The 19,733-nt window shown below is 36.5% G+C and overlaps 1 protein-coding gene across 7 annotated transcripts in view; it reads left to right on the forward strand.

Moving 5' to 3' along the window:
* The window catches only part of NARS2 (asparaginyl-tRNA synthetase 2, mitochondrial), a 143,975-nt gene that overhangs the window by 102,302 nt on the left and 21,940 nt on the right, over positions 1-19,733 (forward strand). For 6 of the 7 annotated variants that reach the window (XR_014250234.1, XR_014250235.1, XM_082410368.1 and 3 more), the window contains 4 exons: positions 3,120-3,218; positions 3,318-3,355; positions 14,849-14,915; positions 16,369-16,506. Coding sequence is in view for 5 of the 7 variants with exons in the window: in XM_082410368.1 (XP_082266494.1) it covers positions 3,120-3,218; positions 3,318-3,355; positions 14,849-14,915; positions 16,369-16,506 (342 nt within the window). In the remaining 2 variants the exon portion in view is untranslated. The remainder of the gene's footprint in view (positions 1-3,119; positions 3,219-3,317; positions 3,356-14,848; positions 14,916-16,368; positions 16,507-19,733) is intronic. The other variant, XM_082410370.1, reaches the window with a different exon arrangement.

The following is a 19,733-nucleotide window of genomic DNA, read 5'->3' on the forward strand; positions in this document are numbered from 1 at the left end:
AATCCATATAGAGCACACAAGTCTGGAGATGGATGAACCAGGATTTGATTCTTAGCTCCATCACTTACTGGCTGTGTGACCTAAGACATGGGACTTAATTTCTCTGAGTCTCAGTTTTCTCATCTATAAAATGGGAATAATAATTCCTATTTCATAGGTTAATTCATAGGATTAGGCAGATAATATATATAAGGCACTTAGCATAGTTCATGACACTTAGTAAGCATCCAGAGTGTGTTAACTGTTGTTATGAATTCTCTATCCACTACCATTTTGGTTAATATCTTAGTTTGGAATTCTAATTACAGGATGTTTATTTTAGCAATTTTCATCAACTCTTACTTCTTTCATTCTACTCTTATTCACCCAGTAAATGACCCAATTCCACTTAAAACAGAAATGCCATGTATACTCCCAAATAGAATGGAGTCACAATTTTATTATCCTGTCTTAGGTTGGATTTCCTAGTAAATAAACCCTAAAGCAGAGATTTGTGTGCAGGTATTACTGGGGAATGCTCTCAAGAGAAATATCTGTAAGGAAAGGAAGAAAGCAGCATTGGGCAGAGGGACAAGTTAAACTGTGATGCATTTACAGACAGAGACCTTAGCCAATTCCGTGAGAAACTTTGGAGCTAGAATGGTCCTTCATAGTTGTCCCATAGGAGGGCAAGTGCCTCCTCCTGTGAGCCAGTCATTGGATGCGGGCTAGCTTGGGAAGGGTTGTAACCTTGGGTAAGGCAGTCCTCCTGGCCTGGGCAGTTCCTGAAGAGGGACCCAACTAGGTACCATCAGCAGTTACTGTTCCTAGCGGATAAAGATCTTGGTCCTGAAGGGATGTTGTGGCCACACACCACAGTGTCCACTTACATATACCCCTTTAACATCTCCCACTGATTTCTCTAGACCAGTGTCCCCCAGGGGATATTTTTGGTGTCCCTACTAGGGAGTGGGTGGGGGAGTAGGGAAGACGGGTTGCTACTGGCATCTAGTGGGTAAAGGCTAGGGATGTTGTTCAGTATCCTGCAATGCACAGCCCCCTCCCCACCAGCAAAGAATTATCTGGCCAAAAATGTCAGTAGGAACACTGTTGAGTTAATCCCTTTCTAGATTTAGAGGTTCAGAATCTGAGCCTCACCGAGTCAGTAAAATTCCTTAATCAGCTTCAGTTTGAGCTCACCACCCAATTCTTTATTATTCTTTCACTCAGGCAATGAGAGTATTGTAAAGAATGGAACCACACCTTTTACCTCCTATTTCTGCCTTGTCCCTGTCTCCGCTGCCCAATGTAATACCAGAGGGAAAGATTATAAAGATAATACATAGATTGTTAGAATTTATTAAACATTATAATCTTTGCTCTATAATTATGTATTCTATAACTAAGTAATTCTTATTTATTTGGTACTCCACTGAGTGGTACTCAGGGCATACACTATTGAATAGTTTAATTAATTGGAATATAAACTTTTTCCTAAAGACAGAAGAAAAAGGTATATTCCTCCCAAAAATAAGCTCCTGCTTCTCTCAGTTTTCTCCCTTTGATAAATTGAATTCTGTGGAAATTATTATCTTGATGAAGAGCAGTCTCTTAAATATTAAATCAGAATATTGTAACAAAGGATATTTTCCTCTTATGAGGTATAAGCAATTAAATATTATTATTTTAGTGCTATTGAGAAATATATTTTTTAAAACATGAGGGTTATGTTAACCCTTCAGTTAAGTTTCTGTTTTATTATAAATATATTTATAGAGTGTAGTCTGAAAGTCAAGGTTAGAAAAGCCAGTGATATCCTTCTTCGAATGGAAATGTTCTGCCCATCAAAGACACTGCTGTAACAGCCCCAGTTGTCGAAGTCTTCATCCTACCGATTGTGTATTGTGTCCCTCAACAATGCAAGCATACTATCCAATCTACCTGTTCTTTTTTCCTCTCAATATACATTGGCTTTTTGCAGTGATTGAGGGATATAATGCTTCATAAATCATTCAGTTACTTAGTGATTTCTTTATCTCACTGCTAGATTGAAGGTGGTTATAGCCTCAAGGTAAAACATCTTCAGCCTCCTTTCACTCTTCTTTCATCAAGTTATTCCTGACTTCTCTACAAAATATATGTATAATATAAAAATGCAAAGTATATATAAAAAGAAATAAAAAATATTTTATATATGTACATAAATCTATCTGGTTGTCACTTGATAATTAAGTTCTTTCCTATATCTGACCATGTTAAATTACTCAGACGCTTATGCCCCACTGTGTTTCCAGTGCTGATAGGGTATCCAGTGATTCAGAGAGGAAAGGAAGATACCTGCCTGTGGGGCAGCCTGGTCTTAATCCATGTATGTGTCTTTATGAGGACACATCTGGAAATCACAATATGATTTCATTGACATCAAAACAAAAATTTTAGTTTGGATTAAAAATACTTTAGAAATATTTTTCATTCCAGTCACTTTTTTCTTCTGAGAACAAGTTTTTCCCATGAGACTTTTATGGACACCCCTGGTAGAACGAATTCTTATATACTGATTTGTGTCGTTACTTTATACTTTAGCAAAGCAAAAGTGTATGTATTTAGATGTAGATAGATCTCATTGCTTCTCTAATCATAAAGTTTACTTTCATTTACCAATGACTGAATGAAGCACTTTTCAAAATGTTCCACTCTTCACAACTAATGTTTGTAGTGTGCTTCTCTGAGCTGGGCACTAAGCTAAGTCTTATACATGGATTATCTCATATAATTCTCACAACAATCCTGTAAGCTAGGTACTGTTAACTGTCCTGACTCTACAAGTGAATATACTGAAATTTAGAGAGGCATCAGTTTGTTTTAGCTGTTCATTTGACAGCCCACTTCAACACCAGTATTGAAACTGTTAACAGAAGGTTCAGACATTTTTCTTTCTTTTTTTTTTTAACCTTCTCTGAGAAGTTGTGATGCCCCCTCTACTCAATCTGGAAACTGAATTAACTTGCTGTAGTATATTCAGGAAGTAAGAGGCCTAATGGATTTATAGCCGTTGAAACCTGGAGAGCAGTCCTTACAGGGCCCTAAACAGGTTTTTCATGAAGCTTACATGTCAGGCAATTCTGTATCATTTCTCTTAGGTTATGGAGGGCCTCTTCAAGACTACAACAATGACAGTTCTCTCAAATTGTCCTGAAGATGTTGAACTCTGTCACAAATTCATAGCTCCTGGCCAAAAGGTAATTAGCTTTGTGGATGAAGTCCTTTAAATATGTTAATTACATGTAAGGAATATAATTACATTTAATAAATTTTCTTTTTTCTCTTTTCTTACCAAGGACAGATTAGAACATATGCTAAAAAACAACTTTCTAATGTAAGTAGATATTATACTTTCTCTGAACTTTATTCATAATTTATCATCGTATTTATCACACTGTATTAAATTTTTTTGTTTGTATATCTGCTTATCACACTCCCTAGACTCAAGGAAAAACCGTATTTTAATTATTTTTATAGCTCTTATGTCTGGTTCATAGTTGATAAGCAGTGTTTCATGAATAAATAAATGAATAAATCATAGCAAGATAATGATCATAGTAATTATTAACTATATTCCTACAATTCAGACTAATTCTTTAGTAATCAAAATCTGGCTTGATTAAAAAACATGCTTTTAAGATAGATACATGTAATGTCTTTCCCTCTGTTTTTCTCTATTTCAGTCTTCCTTCTTTTTCTTTACCTTCGCTTGCTAAAATCTGAAAATGTATTCTGAATTGTTTTTTTAGCCACTATTTTAAAACCTAAAGATCTGTATTTTAAATATAGCACGTACATTATTGCTTCATTTCCACTATAATCCTGTTCACGTAGAACTTGATATTGGACTGGTTGTTTATTCAACCAACCATATTAATCAGATAGGCTATTCTTTTCACAGTTTATTATGAAACACATATTGATATGGAAAAAACAACAAGCAACTTCTTATATGCAGTACAAATAATTCATATAAGACTTAGTATTCAGGGTATTTACAATATGTAGAGGAAGTAAGTTTGATAATCTGAAGAAAAGAAAATTGTCTCTGAACATAAGTTAGTATCATTTTTCCCTTGCTATCTTAAGTTTAGGAAGTTTTTCTTCTAAGAGAATAAAGAATTCAACCTGTCCTTGAGAAGGGGAATAAGAAAAACCTGGCAGACTTGACTGAGCTGAGAATATCAGTTATCAGCCTAGACCTTCAGGCTACCAGTTAAAAATGATGAGTCGTTGAGCCTGACCCAGTAACAAGGCAGCAGCTGTGGGATCAGAAAAGGAGGAAATAGGAGCCCTGTGATAGAGAACCGAAGGGCAATGAAGTACAAGTGAAGGCTTTTGAGACTTTTCCTTTCACTTAAATGTATATTGAATGTTTACTATGTGCCAGGCATTGTCCTAAAATCTAAAAACTGTTTAAAAACAGTGGACAAAGCAGATAAAATTGCCTTTACTGAGCTTATATTTCTGGTGGAGGTAATAATAGCCAAGAGACAAGATAAATAAGTGAAACATACAGTCTGTGAAAATGAATAATACTTATGGGGAAAAAAACCAGAGAAGAGAAAGAAGATAAGATAAAGGAAGAATGAGGAGGTAGAAATTTTAGATAGCATGGCAGGGAAGATCTCACTGAGATGATTTTTGAGTAAAGATCTCAAGAAAGTAAAGTAAGAGAACTAGTTATATGGGTAAGTGGGAAAAGAATATTCCAGGCAGAGGGAATAACAAGTACAAAGACCCTGAGGTTGGAGCATGCCTGACATGTTCAAGTAATAGTGAAGAGTGAGTAAGGGAAGAGGATACGAAGATAAAGTAAGAAAGGATGAGGGAGGTGGGGAAATCAGGTGGGGCCTTGTAGGGCACTGTGAAGAGTTTGGATTTTTACTTGGGTGAGGTGGGGAAGCTGTTGAAGGGTTCTGTGCAGAGATCTGACAAGATCTCAATTGGATTTAATAGGATCGCTCTGGCTATCTGTTGAGAATAGGCTGTAGTAGGACAAGAGTGAGAGCAGCAAAGCAAGTAGGAGATTGTTACAGTCATCTAGGTGCAAGTAGATGGTGGTTTGAACCTTGTGTAAGTTAGGGTTCTCCAGAGAAACAAGACCAACATGATGTGTGTATATAAAGATTTATTTTAAGGAATTAGCTCACACAATTGTAGAGGCTGGGCAAGTTAAAAATCTGTTGGAGTGGTCCAGCAGGCTGGAGACTCAAGGAGGAGCCAAGTCAAAGGCAGTCTACTGGAAGATTCCTTCTTTCTTGGAGGAGGCCAGTCTTTGTTCTAGCAAGGCCTTCAGCTGGTTGGATGTTGTTCTGGAGGATAATCTTCTTTACTCAGGATCCACTGATTTAAATGTTAACCTCATCCAAAAAAACACCATCTCAGAAATACCCTGAATGTTTGACCAAATATCTGAGTACTGTAGCCCAGCCAACTTGATACATAAAATTAACCATCACAGACCAGGATGGTAACAATGGAGTTAGGCGAAATTGTCCTATTCTGAATATATTTTAAAGGTACAGCAAACAGGATTTACTGAGAGTGAAAAAGAGAGAGAAGGAGAGTTAAGAGTGACTTCAAGGCTTTTGACTTACACAGCTGTAGAAATGGAGTTGCTATTAACAGAGATGGGGGAAGCCATAGAGTAGTGGGGGAGGGTGTGGAGAGAGAGGGGTGATATCAGGCTCATCATCATGAGGTGCCATGTTAAGACTGAGATACTTTTCAGACATCCAGTTGAACATGTTGAGTAGGCAGTTTGAGTGTATGGGCCTAGAGTCTACAGGAGGGTTCTGGACATAAGCATATTGATAAAAGTTGTAATTAAGTAAGTAAGGAAAGAAGTAAATTAGGCATCCCAAGGAATCTGTACTGGTAACAGAAAACTAGGGAGATCTTAAGAGAAGTTATCCAACTTCTATCTAATGAATAAGATCTAAGATGGGGGTAAAATATCCACCATTTATTGAATATTTACTATGTGCCAGACAGCGATAAACTTTAAATACATTGTATTTCATTTTATCGTCACAACAACTCTGTGAGTAGTTATTGTTGCCCTTCTGTAGATGAAGAACCAACTCAAAAGAAATTATGGGAGTAAAAGATGAAGTGGGGATTCAAACTCATGGTCATCTGATTTCAAAGCTCATGCTTTCAACCAGTGTACGTCATATATCTGAAAGGGCACTGGAATTAATGCTAGAGTAGTTGTAGCTCCCCCACTATCTCTATGACCCTTGTGTATCATCTAACTGTTGTGCTTCAGAATCCATGTCTGTAAAATACTGAGGATGGGAACATGGGCTGTGCCGTATCAGTCATTGCTATCACCATCATCCATTCCACACAGCACTAATCATAGTTGTGGATTAAATTTATATGTGTGATTTTTTTTTTTTTTTTTTGGTGTTGTCACCTCCGCATGGTCAGAGGCTTGTTTGTTTTACTTATGCACTGAGTATAGTGAACTATGTTTCAGAGGACCTGGATTCTAGTCCTGGCTCTACCACTTATTAGCCATTAATGAGTGAATTCATATTTTTCAACAAATATTTATTGACTACCTTCTATGAGTTAGGCACTGTGCTAGTCATTGAGGATTCAGTAGTGAAAATAGGCATGGATTAGTCCTTTTATGGAGTTTAGCATCTAGAGAAAAAGATGAATAGTTAAATATTTGCATGAATAATTATTTAATTACAACTACGAATTTGACTAATAGTAAATCTTTAACCTTTCTGAGCTTCAGTTTTCTCATCTATGAAGTGATAACTTGTCTGTCTTATTTTGTTGAAATGTTCAAATGCTGCTTAAGCAATATGTCAAAGACTAGATAACTTGAAAACCCTCCTGCTACAAAACATCTAAAAATGCTAGTTAAAATATTATTAAATCCTTTAAAATGCATTGTTGAGTTCACTAGAATAGATGAGAAGTTCCAGGGGCTAGAAACAGAGGGGACTGAACATCCGAGGATGTACGTAAATTACATGATGCTGAGGATTTTCAGGGTGGAGGGTACCAGAGATGGAGGGGGTTTGTAGTCTTTGAAACCAGAGATTTTAAAAGCCATGAGAGAATATGAGAGTAGACCTAAGCATGATGAATTAGAATCAAGATGCACCCCAAAATACACATACATACATGCGCACACCCACACGCAAGATACCATATGACTTATATTCTTTTGAATAAATAGATTTCATTGTTCTTGAGTACTTGTTATAATTGTTTTATATGAAAGTATATTATTTAAAGGACTTGTGTAGTCTTTGAATTTAGCCTTTATCAAGCAGAAATAGAACACACTTATTTTACATTTTCTTTATAGTATTAAGGCTTTAAAAATATAGAGTACTTACCTTTTTATTTGCACTTCATTTATTTGTGTGAATTTGAGGCAAAGAATGCTAATAATAATCTCTGTAACTTAGCAGTTGTACTCCAACAGTTTCAGAATAATTTTCTTCATTCAACAACAAAAAATTTGAAATATGAAGGTAGTTTGATATTGTATCACGCAATATCACAATGTATTCTTTCCTCAAAGCACTTTGGAAATAGTTTCTGGGAAGGAGAAGAAATATTATTCCCTGTACATACCAAGAAAAGTTAGTAGAGAGTTGATGAAGGCCATTAAGGATATCCAGTGTCAGAACTGTAATTTGAACTTGAAAGTTCTCCCTCAACTTAAGGTATGGGAGGAATGTGGGGCAGAACATCTAGAATAACAAGAGATATTTAGACATGAGAGTCCTTTTTTTCTTAATAATGTAACTGTAACGTATCAATGGCACAAAATTCTAGTGCTTCCCATTTTTACTGCTCTTATATTTCTCAGTATAATGAGTAGATCATATCAAGTAATTGATGGAATAGAACAATAGAATTTCTAAGCAGACAAGAGCTTAATATAGCCCAGTCTCCTTATCTTATAAGTACAAATACTTAATTTTTTAATGTTTGTATTTTTAGAGTTTTATATGAAATACAAAAATTTATAAAATGCTTTCATTGAGGTGAAGTGATTTACATAGTTACTAAGTGGTAGAGTCAAAGGGAGAACACAGAGCCCATTATCTTTTATTTTGATAGAACATATGAAACTCCAAGTGGTTTAGGCATTATCTCAGCAGTTAAAAGCTTAGACTCTGGAGTCAGCACATCAAGGTTTACTTCTTACTTACATGAGTGATTTTTGGCAAGTTATTGATCCTCTCTAAGCTTCAGTTTCCCTTCTGTAAAATGCTCATTTAAAAATTATTACTACTATCAACACCAACACCATTCTTACCTTAGAAATTATCTGTTATTTAATACTAGATTTTAGTTTGAATAGAATTTCCATCTTCTAAAAAACCTATCACTCAAAACATAGCTTTGGGGGCTTTATTTGTATTCTCTGACACAACTCTTTCCAGTTAGTTATTATAGATGTGAACTTCATTTTTGCTTCAGAGAATAAGTTTCTTAGGTTATTTTTTAACTCAGAGTCCTTCAGAAAGTTTGTAGATTTTTGCTTTTAATCATGCAGAATACTGTTGCAGAGAACATAGAGAAACTGACATTTTCATATACTATTGGTGGGCATAAATTGGAATAACCCTGTAAAAGGGGAACGATATCTTTGGCAGTGTCTTTCAAAATTATGAAAACTGCAAATGCAAATACTCTTGAATCCAACAATTCCATTTTTCCCATGTGCAAAATCAGTATGAGCATAAATTAGGTATATGTAGTCATGATTTATAATAGCAAAAGATTGGAAACAGCTGAAATATCCATCAATAGATGACTGGTTAAACTAATTAGGATACATCCACAAAGTGGAATGTTATGTAATAGCTCAAAAAGTGAAGAAGTTCTTCATATACTGGTATGTAAAGATCTGCAACGTATATTATTGAGTAAGAAAAGGTGTAAAAGAGTGTATGATATGTATGCTATGGCTGCCATCTGTAAAAAAGGGGAGATTGAGTATTAATACTTGCTTACAGATGCATAAAACCCTCGAAGGATACACAAGAAACCAATAACAGTAATTGTGTGTGAGGAGAGGAACTAGGTATCTATGGGACAGGGATGGAAGAAAGATGTATACTCTTTTATTCACCTTGAGTTTTTTTTTTTAAACTATGTGCATATATCACCTATCCAAACTGTTAAAACAAATTCTTGGTTTGGCTTGCTTTAGGCATGATGGTTTCTTACTGAGGTAACCAAAAATGATATTTTTCCTAAACAGTCGTACAATACTAGAATATATTACAAAAGCCTTATGATGGCCTGAAAGAGTTCATAGGATCTGACCTCTGACTACCTTTCCAATCTGATTTCCTGGCATTCTTCTCCTTGTTCAATATGCTCCAGTCACACTGAACTTTTTGTTCCTTGAATGAGCCAAACTGTTCCTCACTTCAGGCTTTTGTACTCACTGTTCCTTTTACCTGGAATACTTTCCCTTAGGTATTTATATGGCTCATTTCCTGACTTCAGGCAGGTTTCTGTTCAAATATCACCAATTCAGTAAGGCCTTTCTTGACCATCTTCTCTAAAACAGCACCCCCAAATACCCTCTGTCTTTTTTTTTTTTTTTTAAACATCTTTATTGAAGTATAATTGCTTCACAGTGGTGTGTTATTTTCTGCTTTATAACAACGTGAATCAGCTACACATATACACATGTTCCCATATCTCCTCCCTCCCGCATCTCCCTCCCTCCCACCCTCCCCATCCCACCCCCCCAGGCGGTCACAAAGCACCGAGCTGATCTCCCTGTGCTATGCGGCTGCTTCTCACTAGCTATCTGTTTTACATTTGGTAGTGTATATATGTCCATGACACTCTCTCACCCTGTCACATCTCACCCCTCCCCTTCCCCATATCCTCAAGTCCATTCTTTAGTAGGTCTGTGTCTTTATTCCCATCTTGCCACTAGGTTCTTCATGACATTTTTTTTTCCTTAGATTCCATATATATTTGTTAGCATACTGTATTTGTTTTTCTCTTTCTGACTTACTTCACTCTGTATGACAGACTCTAACTCCATCCACCTCATTACAAATACCTCCATTTCATTTCTTTTTATGGCTGAGTAATATTCCATTGTATATATGTGCCACATCTTCTTTATCCATTCATCCGATGATGGACACTTAGGTTGCTTCCATGTCCTGGCTATTGTAAATAGAGCTGCAATGAACATTTTGGTACATGACTCTTTTTGAATTCTGGTTTTCTCAGGGTATATGCCGAGTAGTGGGATTGCTGGGTCGTATGGTAGTTCTATTTTTAGTTTTTTAAGGAACCGCCATACTGTTCTCCATAGTGGCTGTATCAGTTTACATTCCCACCAACAGTGCAAGAGTGTTCCCTTTTCTCCACACCCTCTCCAGCATTTATTGTTTGTAGATTTTTTGATGATGGCCATTCTGACCGGTGTGAGATGATACCTCATTGTAGTTTTGATTTGCATTTCTCTAATGATTAATGCTGTTGAGCATTCTTTCATGTGTTTGTTGGCAATCTGTATATCTTCTTTGGAGAAATGTCTGTTTAGTTCTTCTGCCCATTTTTGGATTGGGTTGTTTGTTTTTTTGATATTGAGATGCATGAGCTGCTTGTAAATCTTGGAGATTAATCCTTTGTCATTTGCAAATATATTCTCCCATTCTGAGGGTTGTCTTTTGGTCTTGTTTATGGTTTCCTTTGCTGTGCAAAAGCTTTTAAGTTTCATTAGGTCCCATTTGTTTATTTGTGTTTTTATTTCCATTTCTCTAGGAGCTGGGTCAAAAAGGATCTTGCTGTGATTTATGTCATAGAGTGTTCTGCCTATGTTTTCCTCTAAGAGTTTGATAGTGTCTGGCTTTACACTTAGGTCTTTAATCCATTTTGAGTTTATTTTTGTGTATGGTGTCAGGGAGTGTTCTAATTTCATACTTTTACATGTACCTGTCCAATTTTCCCAGCACCACTTATTGAAGATGCTGTCTTTTCTCCACTGTATATGCTTGCCTCCTTTATCAAAGATAAGGTGACCATATGTGCGTGGGTTTATCTCTGGGCTTTCTATCCTGTTCCATTGATCTATATTTCTGTTTTTGTGCCAGTACCACACTGTCTTGATTACTGTAGCTTTGTAATATAGTCCAAAGTCAGGGAGCCTGATTCCTCCAGCTCCATTTTTCTTTCTCAAGATTGCTTTGGCTATTCGGGGTCTTTTGTGTCTCCATACAAATTGTGAAATTTTTTGTTCTAGTTCTGTGAAAAATGCCATTGGTAGTTTCATAGGGATTGCATTGAATCTGTAGATTGCTTTGGGTAGTAGAGTCATTTTCACAATGTTGATTCTTCCAATCCAAGAACATGGTATATCTCTCCATCTATTTGTATCATCTTTAATTTCTTTCATCAGTGTCCTGTAATTTTCTGCATACAGGTCTTTTGTCTCCTTAGGTAGGTTTATTCCTAGATATTTTATTCTTTTTGTTGCAACGGTAAACGGGAGTGTTTTCTTAATTTCACTTTCAGATTTTTCATCATTAGTATATAGGAATGCAAGAGATTTCTGTGCATTAATTTTGTATCCTGCTACTTTACCAAATTCATTGATTAGCTCTAGTAGTTTTCTGGTGGCAGTTTTAGGATTCTCTATGTATAGTATCATGTCATCTGCAAACAGTGACAGCTTTACTTCTTCTTTTCCAATTTGGATTCCTTTTATTTCTTTTTCTTCTCTGATTGCTATGGCTAACACTTCCAAAACTATGTTGAATAATAGTGGTGAGAGTGGGCAACCTTGTCTTGTTCCTGATCTTAGTGGAAATGGTTTCAGTTTTTCACCATTGAGGACAATGTTGGCTGTGGGTTTGTCATATATGGCCTTTATTATGTTGAGGAAAGTTCCCTCTATGCCTACTTTCTGCAGGGCTTTTATCATAAATGGGTGTTGAATTTTGTCGAAAGCTTTCTCTGCATCTATTGAGATGATCATATGGTTTTTCTCCTTCAATTTGTAAATATGATGTATCACGTTGATTGATTTGCGTATATTGAAGAATCCTTGCATTCCTGGAATAAACCCCACTTGATCATGGTGTATAATCCTTTTAATGTGCTGTTGGATTCTGTTTGCTAGTATTTTGTTGAGGATTTTTGCATCTATGTTCACCAGTGATACTGGCCTGTAGTTTTCTTTCTTTGTGACATCTTTGTCTGGTTTTGGTATCAGGGTGATGGTGGCCTCGTAGAATGAGTTGGGGAATGTTCCTCCCTCTGCAATATTTTGGAAGAGTTTGAGAAGGATAGGTGTTAGCTCTTCTCTAAATGTTTGATAGAATTCGCCTGTGAAGCCATCTGGTCCTGGGCTTTTGTTTGTTGGAAGATTTTTAATCACAGTTTCAATTTCAGTGCTTGTGATTGGTCTGTTCATATTTTCTATTTCTTCCTGGTTCAGTCTCGGTAGGTTGTGCATTTCTAAGAATCTGTCCATTTCTTCCAGGTTGTCCATTTTATTGGCATAGAGTTGCTTGTAGTAATCTCTCATGATCGTTTGTAATTCTGCAGTGTCAGTGGTTACTTCTCCTTTTTCATTTCTAATTCTATTGATTTGAGTCTTCTCCCTTTTTCTCTTGATGAGTCTGGCTAATGGTTTATCAATTTTGTTTATCTTCTCGAAGAACCAGCTTTTAGTTTCATGGATTTTTGCTATTGTTTCCTTCATTTCTTTTTCATTTATTTCTTTTTTTTTTAGTTATTTATTTAATTTATTTATTTATGTGGGATCTTCCCAGACCAGGGCTCGAACCTGTGTCCCCTGCATTAGCAGGTGGATTCTTAACCACTGTGCCACCAGGGAAGCCCTTTTTCATTTATTTCTGATCTGATCTTTATGATTTATTTCCTTCTGCTAGCTTTGGGGTTTTTTTGTTCTTCTTTCTCTAATTGCTTTAGGTGCAAGGTTAGGTTGTTTATTCGAGATGTTTCCTGTTTCTTGATGTAGGCTTGTATTGCTATAAACTTCCCTCTTAGAACTGCTTTTGCTGCATCCCATAGGTTTTGGGTCGTCGTGTCTCCATTGTTATTTGTTTCTAGGTATTTTTTGATTTCCCCTTTGATTTCTTCAGTGATCACTTCGTTATTAAGTAGTGTATTGTGTAGCCTCCATGTGTTTGTATTTTTACAGATCTTTTCCTGTAATTGATATCTAGTCTCATAGCGTTGTGGTCGGAAAAGATACTTGATACGATTTCAATTTTCTTAAATTTACCAAGGCTTGATTTGTGACCCAAGATATGATCTATCCTGGAGAATATTCCATGAGCACTTGAGAAAAATGTGTATTCTGTTGTTTTTGGGTGGAATGTCCTATAAATATCAATTAAGTCCATCTTGTTTAATGTATCATTTAAAGCTTGTGTTTCCTTATTTATTTTCATTTTGGATGACCTGTCCATTGGTGAAAGTGGGTTGTTAAAGTCCCCTACTATGATTATGTTACTGTCGATTTCCCCTTTTATGGCTGTTAGTATTTGCCTTATGTATTGAGGTGCTCCTATGTTGCGTGCATAAATATTTACAATTGTTATACCTTCCTCTTGGATCGATCCCTTGATCATTATATAGTGTCCTTCCTTGTCTCTTGTAATAGTCTTTATTTTAAAGTCTATTTTGTCTGATATGAGAATTGCTACTCCAGCTTTCTTTTGATTTCCATTTGCATGGAATATCTTTTTCCATCCCCTCACTTTCAGTCTGTATGTGTCTCTAGGTCTGAAGTGGGTCTCTTGTAGACAGCATATATATGGGTCTTGTTTTTGTATCCATTCAGCCAGTCTGTGTCTTTTGGTGGGAACATTTAATTCATTTACATTTAAGGTAATTATCGATATGTATGTTCCTATTCCCATTTTCTTAAATGTTTTGGGTTTGTTATTGTAGGTGTTTTCCTTCTCTTGTGTTTCTTGCCTAGAGAAGTTCCTTTAGCATTTGTTGTAAAGCTGGTTTGGTGGTGCTGAACTCTCTCAGCGTTTGCTGGTCTGTAAAGGTTTTAATTTCTCCATCAAATCTGAATGAGATCCTTGCTGGGTAGAGTAACCTTGGTTGTAGGTTTTTCTCCTTCATCACTTTAAGTATATCCTGCCACTCCCTTCTGGCTTGCAGAGTTTCTGCTGAAAGATCAGCTGTTAACCTTATTACCCTCTGTCTTTTTATCTTGCCTTGTTTTTCTTCATAGCACCAATAGCTCCCTGGCTTATTTCTGTTTATTTGTTTATGTTTCTTACCCCCGTTGTGCATGTACACACACACACACACACACACACACACACACACACACACACACACACACACACGGATAGCGACTCCATAAAGGCAGGGGCTTTGTTTTTATTTACTGTATCTCCAGTGCCTAGAATGATACCTAGCACATAGTAAGTGCTCAGTATATGTTGGATGAATGAATGACAGCTTTAGGGAGAGAGTTTTGCTCTTTTAGCCTCAGTATTTCACACCTTTTAGGGCATTAGCATAACATGAATTCAGAGAAAATCTTTATTTGCTGAAGTGACTAGCTTCTCTGTGTACACTGCAAGTGGATCAGGAGTGGGATTATTGAATGGCCATTTCTCTTCATGCTGATCAGACTCTCATAGGGCAACCTTAATTCCTGATTACTCAATGATCATTTTTACAATCATTTGATACTCATATGTGATCTCAAAGACTGTATGAGAACAGGCCTTTCACAGTTTTCAGATGCACTAGTTAACAGCAGCCCATTGTATTAACCTTTCTCTGCTTTTACCCTTTTTCTCTCCAGCATTTCTTATACTGAGGCAGTGGAGATCTTAAAGCAGGCATCCCAGAACTTCACCTTCACTCCAGAGGTAGTATTTATATATATATACGTATGTGTGTATGAAAATATGTTTCTCATATTTATCTGATTTCATTAAGAATCCTTTAAAATAACCTTATTTCTCTTACTAGCAGTGTGTAGTATTTGCATATCTGTACATTGGCTTTTTTTTTGATGTTTGCCTAACCTCGTTGAAATATTTAGAATGAAAAATAATTTTGAAGTAGAATCATATCATTTGGAATAGCAGTGACAAAAGGGTTATAAAGAAGTTTCCCAAGTTTAGGAAGATGAAATTCCTTAGAAAGAATGGTAATCATAGAATATCAGTATAGAAATCAACTAGTTCAGTGTTTCCCAAAGTATATTCTGAATGATGTTAACAGTTGACAGACAGAAGAGGTTATGTGATCAAGTAAGTTTAGGCAACACATTAAACAGGTTTCTTTTTCCGTTGAACTTTATAGAGGCTTCTGATTTGTGATCCACTTTGAAAAACACTGAGTTTTGTGTGTTTTTGTTTTTTCCCAGAACTCCTTTATTTTATGGGTAAGGATATAGGTCTGGAAAAGCCACATGATTTATCAGTAGACATGCACATAATGTTAGAAGCAAGTCTCCTCGTTCCTATGCCAGTGCTTCTTTCCTATAAGATATTGCCAGACAAGTGGGAATAGTAAGATAATGTTAAGAATGTAATACTTTGTCTTCAAACTATTCCTTACACCAGCTCCATTCCCAGTTAAGGCAGATGCTCTCTTTAAGTTACGAGTGCCCTGTGCTTGTTATATTTATAATCAACTGACTTCTTTGTATAATTTTTTGTTTAATGTTTGTCTCCCATCCTGGAAGCTTCATGAACTCAGGGATTTTGTTTTTCTTACCAATTTCCAGTACCTAGCATGGTACTTGGGGTTTAATAGGCACATTAGTATTTGCTGAATAAATAGATGAACAGTGTTATTAAATATTCATCAAAGAGCATCTGATATATTAGTTGACTCTTTTATCAAAAAAAGAAAAAAGTCACTGGGAGAAGCCATCTAGCCAGAGATAGACTCAATATTAGGAATATTATCTTTCGTCATTTAATTTCCTGAAACTTAGGGACAGTAACTGTAGAAGAAGCTCTTGGCAATATTAATAAAAATTATGATTCTGAATCAGCTTTTATACACCATGGAAAGTATACTGTGTTTTCCTACAGATGCTATTTATCTGCTAAATGCTGCTCCCTGAGATGGGGCACAGAAAGCATAGTGTTTACTAGTTTCAGCTTTCATCATTCCAGGCCTTTGGATGCTCTTGTTAACACATCTCTCTCTAGTTTATTTATCTGTGTAACCTCAGCAGACAGCTCCACACATCCCTGATCCTCAGGGAGAAGAAGCCCTTGGCACTGATACAGGTTATTTTTAGGTCCTGCATTGTATATTTCAGCTCTGTCCTCTCCTTTGGTAATTTCTTTTTTCTCATTACAGTGGGGTGCTGATCTACACACTGAACATGAAAAGTACCTGGTGAAGCACTGTGGTGACATACCAGTCTTTGTCATTAATTATCCATTAGCACTCAAGCCCTTCTACATGAGGGATAATGAAGACAGCCCTCAGCACACAGTAAGAAAAGACATTAAATAAATTGGGGTTAGTCACCTCAGAGTCTGCGGTTTTTCCCTTGATTTAATTTCATTTATCCTTTGGTATATTTTCTTAAATTATATCATTCACTCTTTATAGCTCTTAAAATGATAACATTTCTCAAAGGCACCTCTAAAAATGTGTTCCCAAAGAAGATCCCAATGTTCTATAAGCATACTCCCTCATTTCTATCGTAGGGTGTCCTTCTCAGTTAAGCAGATACAAATGGAGGTGTGTTTTGTTTTGTTTTTTTAAATTACTGAGAGTCCTAGAGCGCTGTATAGCAATGTGCCCGGTCTCCTATCAAATACTGATTAGGAGACTGCAGTGGGGGGGAGATGTTGGGCAAGAGATAATAGTAGTGGCATGATCGGGCAAGGGAAGAGCTAGCTTGGAACATCAAGCAGCCTAGAGTACTTTGGCTATCAAATAGAAGTAGTGAGGGGAAGGTTATGGAGGGATTGAAGAGGTCTGGGCGGATTCTCCACTTGGTCAGTCCTCTTCCAACCATCTCTTCTCTCTCTACCTGTCTTGTCTCTGTCTGTCTGTCTGTCTGCTCTCTTTAGCCTTTCTTGTCCTCTGTTCTTTCTTTACCCCTCAACTACAGTTGATTTTTATTCTTCTTGTTTCCTTTTTCCTTTTTTGTCTCTTCTCTCCTTCACAAAATTGGCAGTAATATAAAATAAGAATATATTTGACTCTTTAAATATGTATTGAATAGTTATATATTTAATATCATTAATTGTAAAAGTCTGAGACAAATATATTATGTTTATCTCAAAAAAGTTCACAAACCTAAACTTTGCCATCTTGTACTTTTCACTTGCCTCTAGATAAACACCAGTAGGAAAATGTAGATCAGGACCTACCAGTAAATTAAATGACCTTGTCTTAGTATATAAGGTTATCTCTTTGAATGTATTTCCTGTCCTCTCTCAGATTACAGTGTTACCAAAACAGTATTAGGGGACTTCCCTGGTGGTCCAGTGGTTTAGACTCCACGCTTCCACTGCAGGGAGCACGAGTTCAACCCCAGGTCAGGAAACTAAGATCCCACATGGCACACGGCACGGCCGAAAAACAACAACAACAACAACAACAACAACAATATTAGCCGCCAGTTAGTATGAGGTAAACACTCTCATCTCATCTCTAAGTCTCAAAACAGCCTTGACAAGAAACTCATTGTTTCTCCCATTTTACATGTAGAAAACTGGGGTGCAAAGAGACCAATTAATTTCCCAAGGCTACATGGCTGGTAAGTGACAGAGTTCATATTAGAACCTGATTCCCTCTGGCTCTGAAGTCTGTGTTCTCTTCCACTCTATCACTCTGCCTCAAAATCACAAATATAAAATTACATTTTAGCCACCGATTCTACACATCCCCACCTTTCACACCAGCATTATCCAAAACCAATGAGCAACACAATTGATTTATGATTCTTACTTCCTCTTTTCCCTACCAACCCTCTGGTATAATCGATTATGAGAAATGAATAGGCCCACAGGTTAGCAGCAAAAAAATGAGAGTGACTAGGGCGTAGATTATCCAATCTTAGATAATTCAGCATTGAGCCTACATCACAAAATAGAGGCCTGTGTCTGTATCTCTTGGCTTTTTTATCACTCCACCCTATCCCACTTCACCTCCCTTCCCCAGCACACACACACCATGTATTCCTCTCATAACTTCCCGAAGTAGAACACCTTTCAGTCATTCAGTTTTGCACTCCTTAAAAATACTCTGCTTAAAGCAGTTCTAAGAGGGAACTTTATAGCAATACAATCCTACCTTAAGAAACAGGAAACATCTCAAATAAACAACCTAACCTTGCACCTAAAGCAATTAGAGAAAGAAGAACAAAAAAACCCCAAAGTTAGCAGAAGGAAAGAAATCATAAAGATCAGATCAGAAATAAATGAAAAAGAAATGAAGGAAACGATAGCAAAGATCAATAAAACTAAAAGCTGGTTCTTTGAGAAGATAAACAAAATTGATAACCCATTAGCCAGACTCATCAAGAGAAAAAGGGAGAAGACTCAAATCAATAGAATTAGAAATGAAAAAGGAGAAGTAACAGCTGACACTGCAGAAATACAAACGATCATGAGAGATTACTACAAGCAACTCTATGCCAATAAAATGGACAACCTGGAAGAACTGGACAAATTCTTAGAAACACACAACCTTCCGAGGCTGAACCAGGAAGAAATAGAAAATATGAACAGACCAATCACAAGCACTGAAATTGAAACTGTGATTAAAAATCTTCCAACAAACAAAAGCCCAGGACCAGATGGCTTCACAGGCGAATTCTATCAAACATTTAGAGAAGAGCTAACACCTATCCTTCTCAAACTCTTCCACAATATAGCAGAGGGAGGAACACTCCCAAACTCATTCTACGAGGCCACCATCACCCTGATACCAAAACCAGACAAAGATGTCACAAAGAAAGAAAACTACAGGCCAATATCACTGATGAACATAGATGCAAAAATCCTCAACAAAATACTAGCAAACAGAATCCAACAACACATTAAAAGAATCATACACCATGATCAAGTGGGGTTTATCCCAGGAATGCAAGGATTCTTCAATATACGCAAATCAATCAATGTGATACACCGTATTAACAGATTGAAGGAGAAAAACCATATGATCATCTCAGTAGATGCAGAGAAAGCTTTTGACAAAATTCAACACCCATGTATGATAAAAACCCTCCAGAAAGTAGGCATAGAGGGAACTTACCTCAACATAATAAAGGCCATATATGACAAACCCACAACAAACATCGTCCTCAGTGGTGAAAAACTGAAACCATTTCCACTAAGATCAGGAACAAGACAAGGTTGCCCACTCTCACCACTATTATTCAACATAGTTTTGGAAGTTTTAGCCACAGCAATCAGAGAAGAAAAGAAATAAAAGGAATCCAAATCGGAAAAGAAGAAGTAAAGCTGTCACTGTTTGCAGATGACATGATACTATACATAGAGAATCCTAAAACTGCCACCAGAAAACTACTAGAGCTAATCAATGAATTTGGTAAAGTAGCAGGATACAAAATTAATGCACAGAAGTCTCTTGTATTCCTATACACTAATGATGGAAAAATCTGAAAGAGAAGTTAAGGAAACACTCCCATTTACCACTGCAACAAAAAGAATAAAATATCTAGGAATAAACCTACCTAAGGA

Source organism: Balaenoptera physalus (genome assembly GCF_965194825.1).
Source record: "Balaenoptera physalus genome assembly, chromosome: 10".
In the NCBI taxonomy this organism is placed as follows: domain Eukaryota; kingdom Metazoa; phylum Chordata; class Mammalia; order Artiodactyla; family Balaenopteridae; genus Balaenoptera; species Balaenoptera physalus.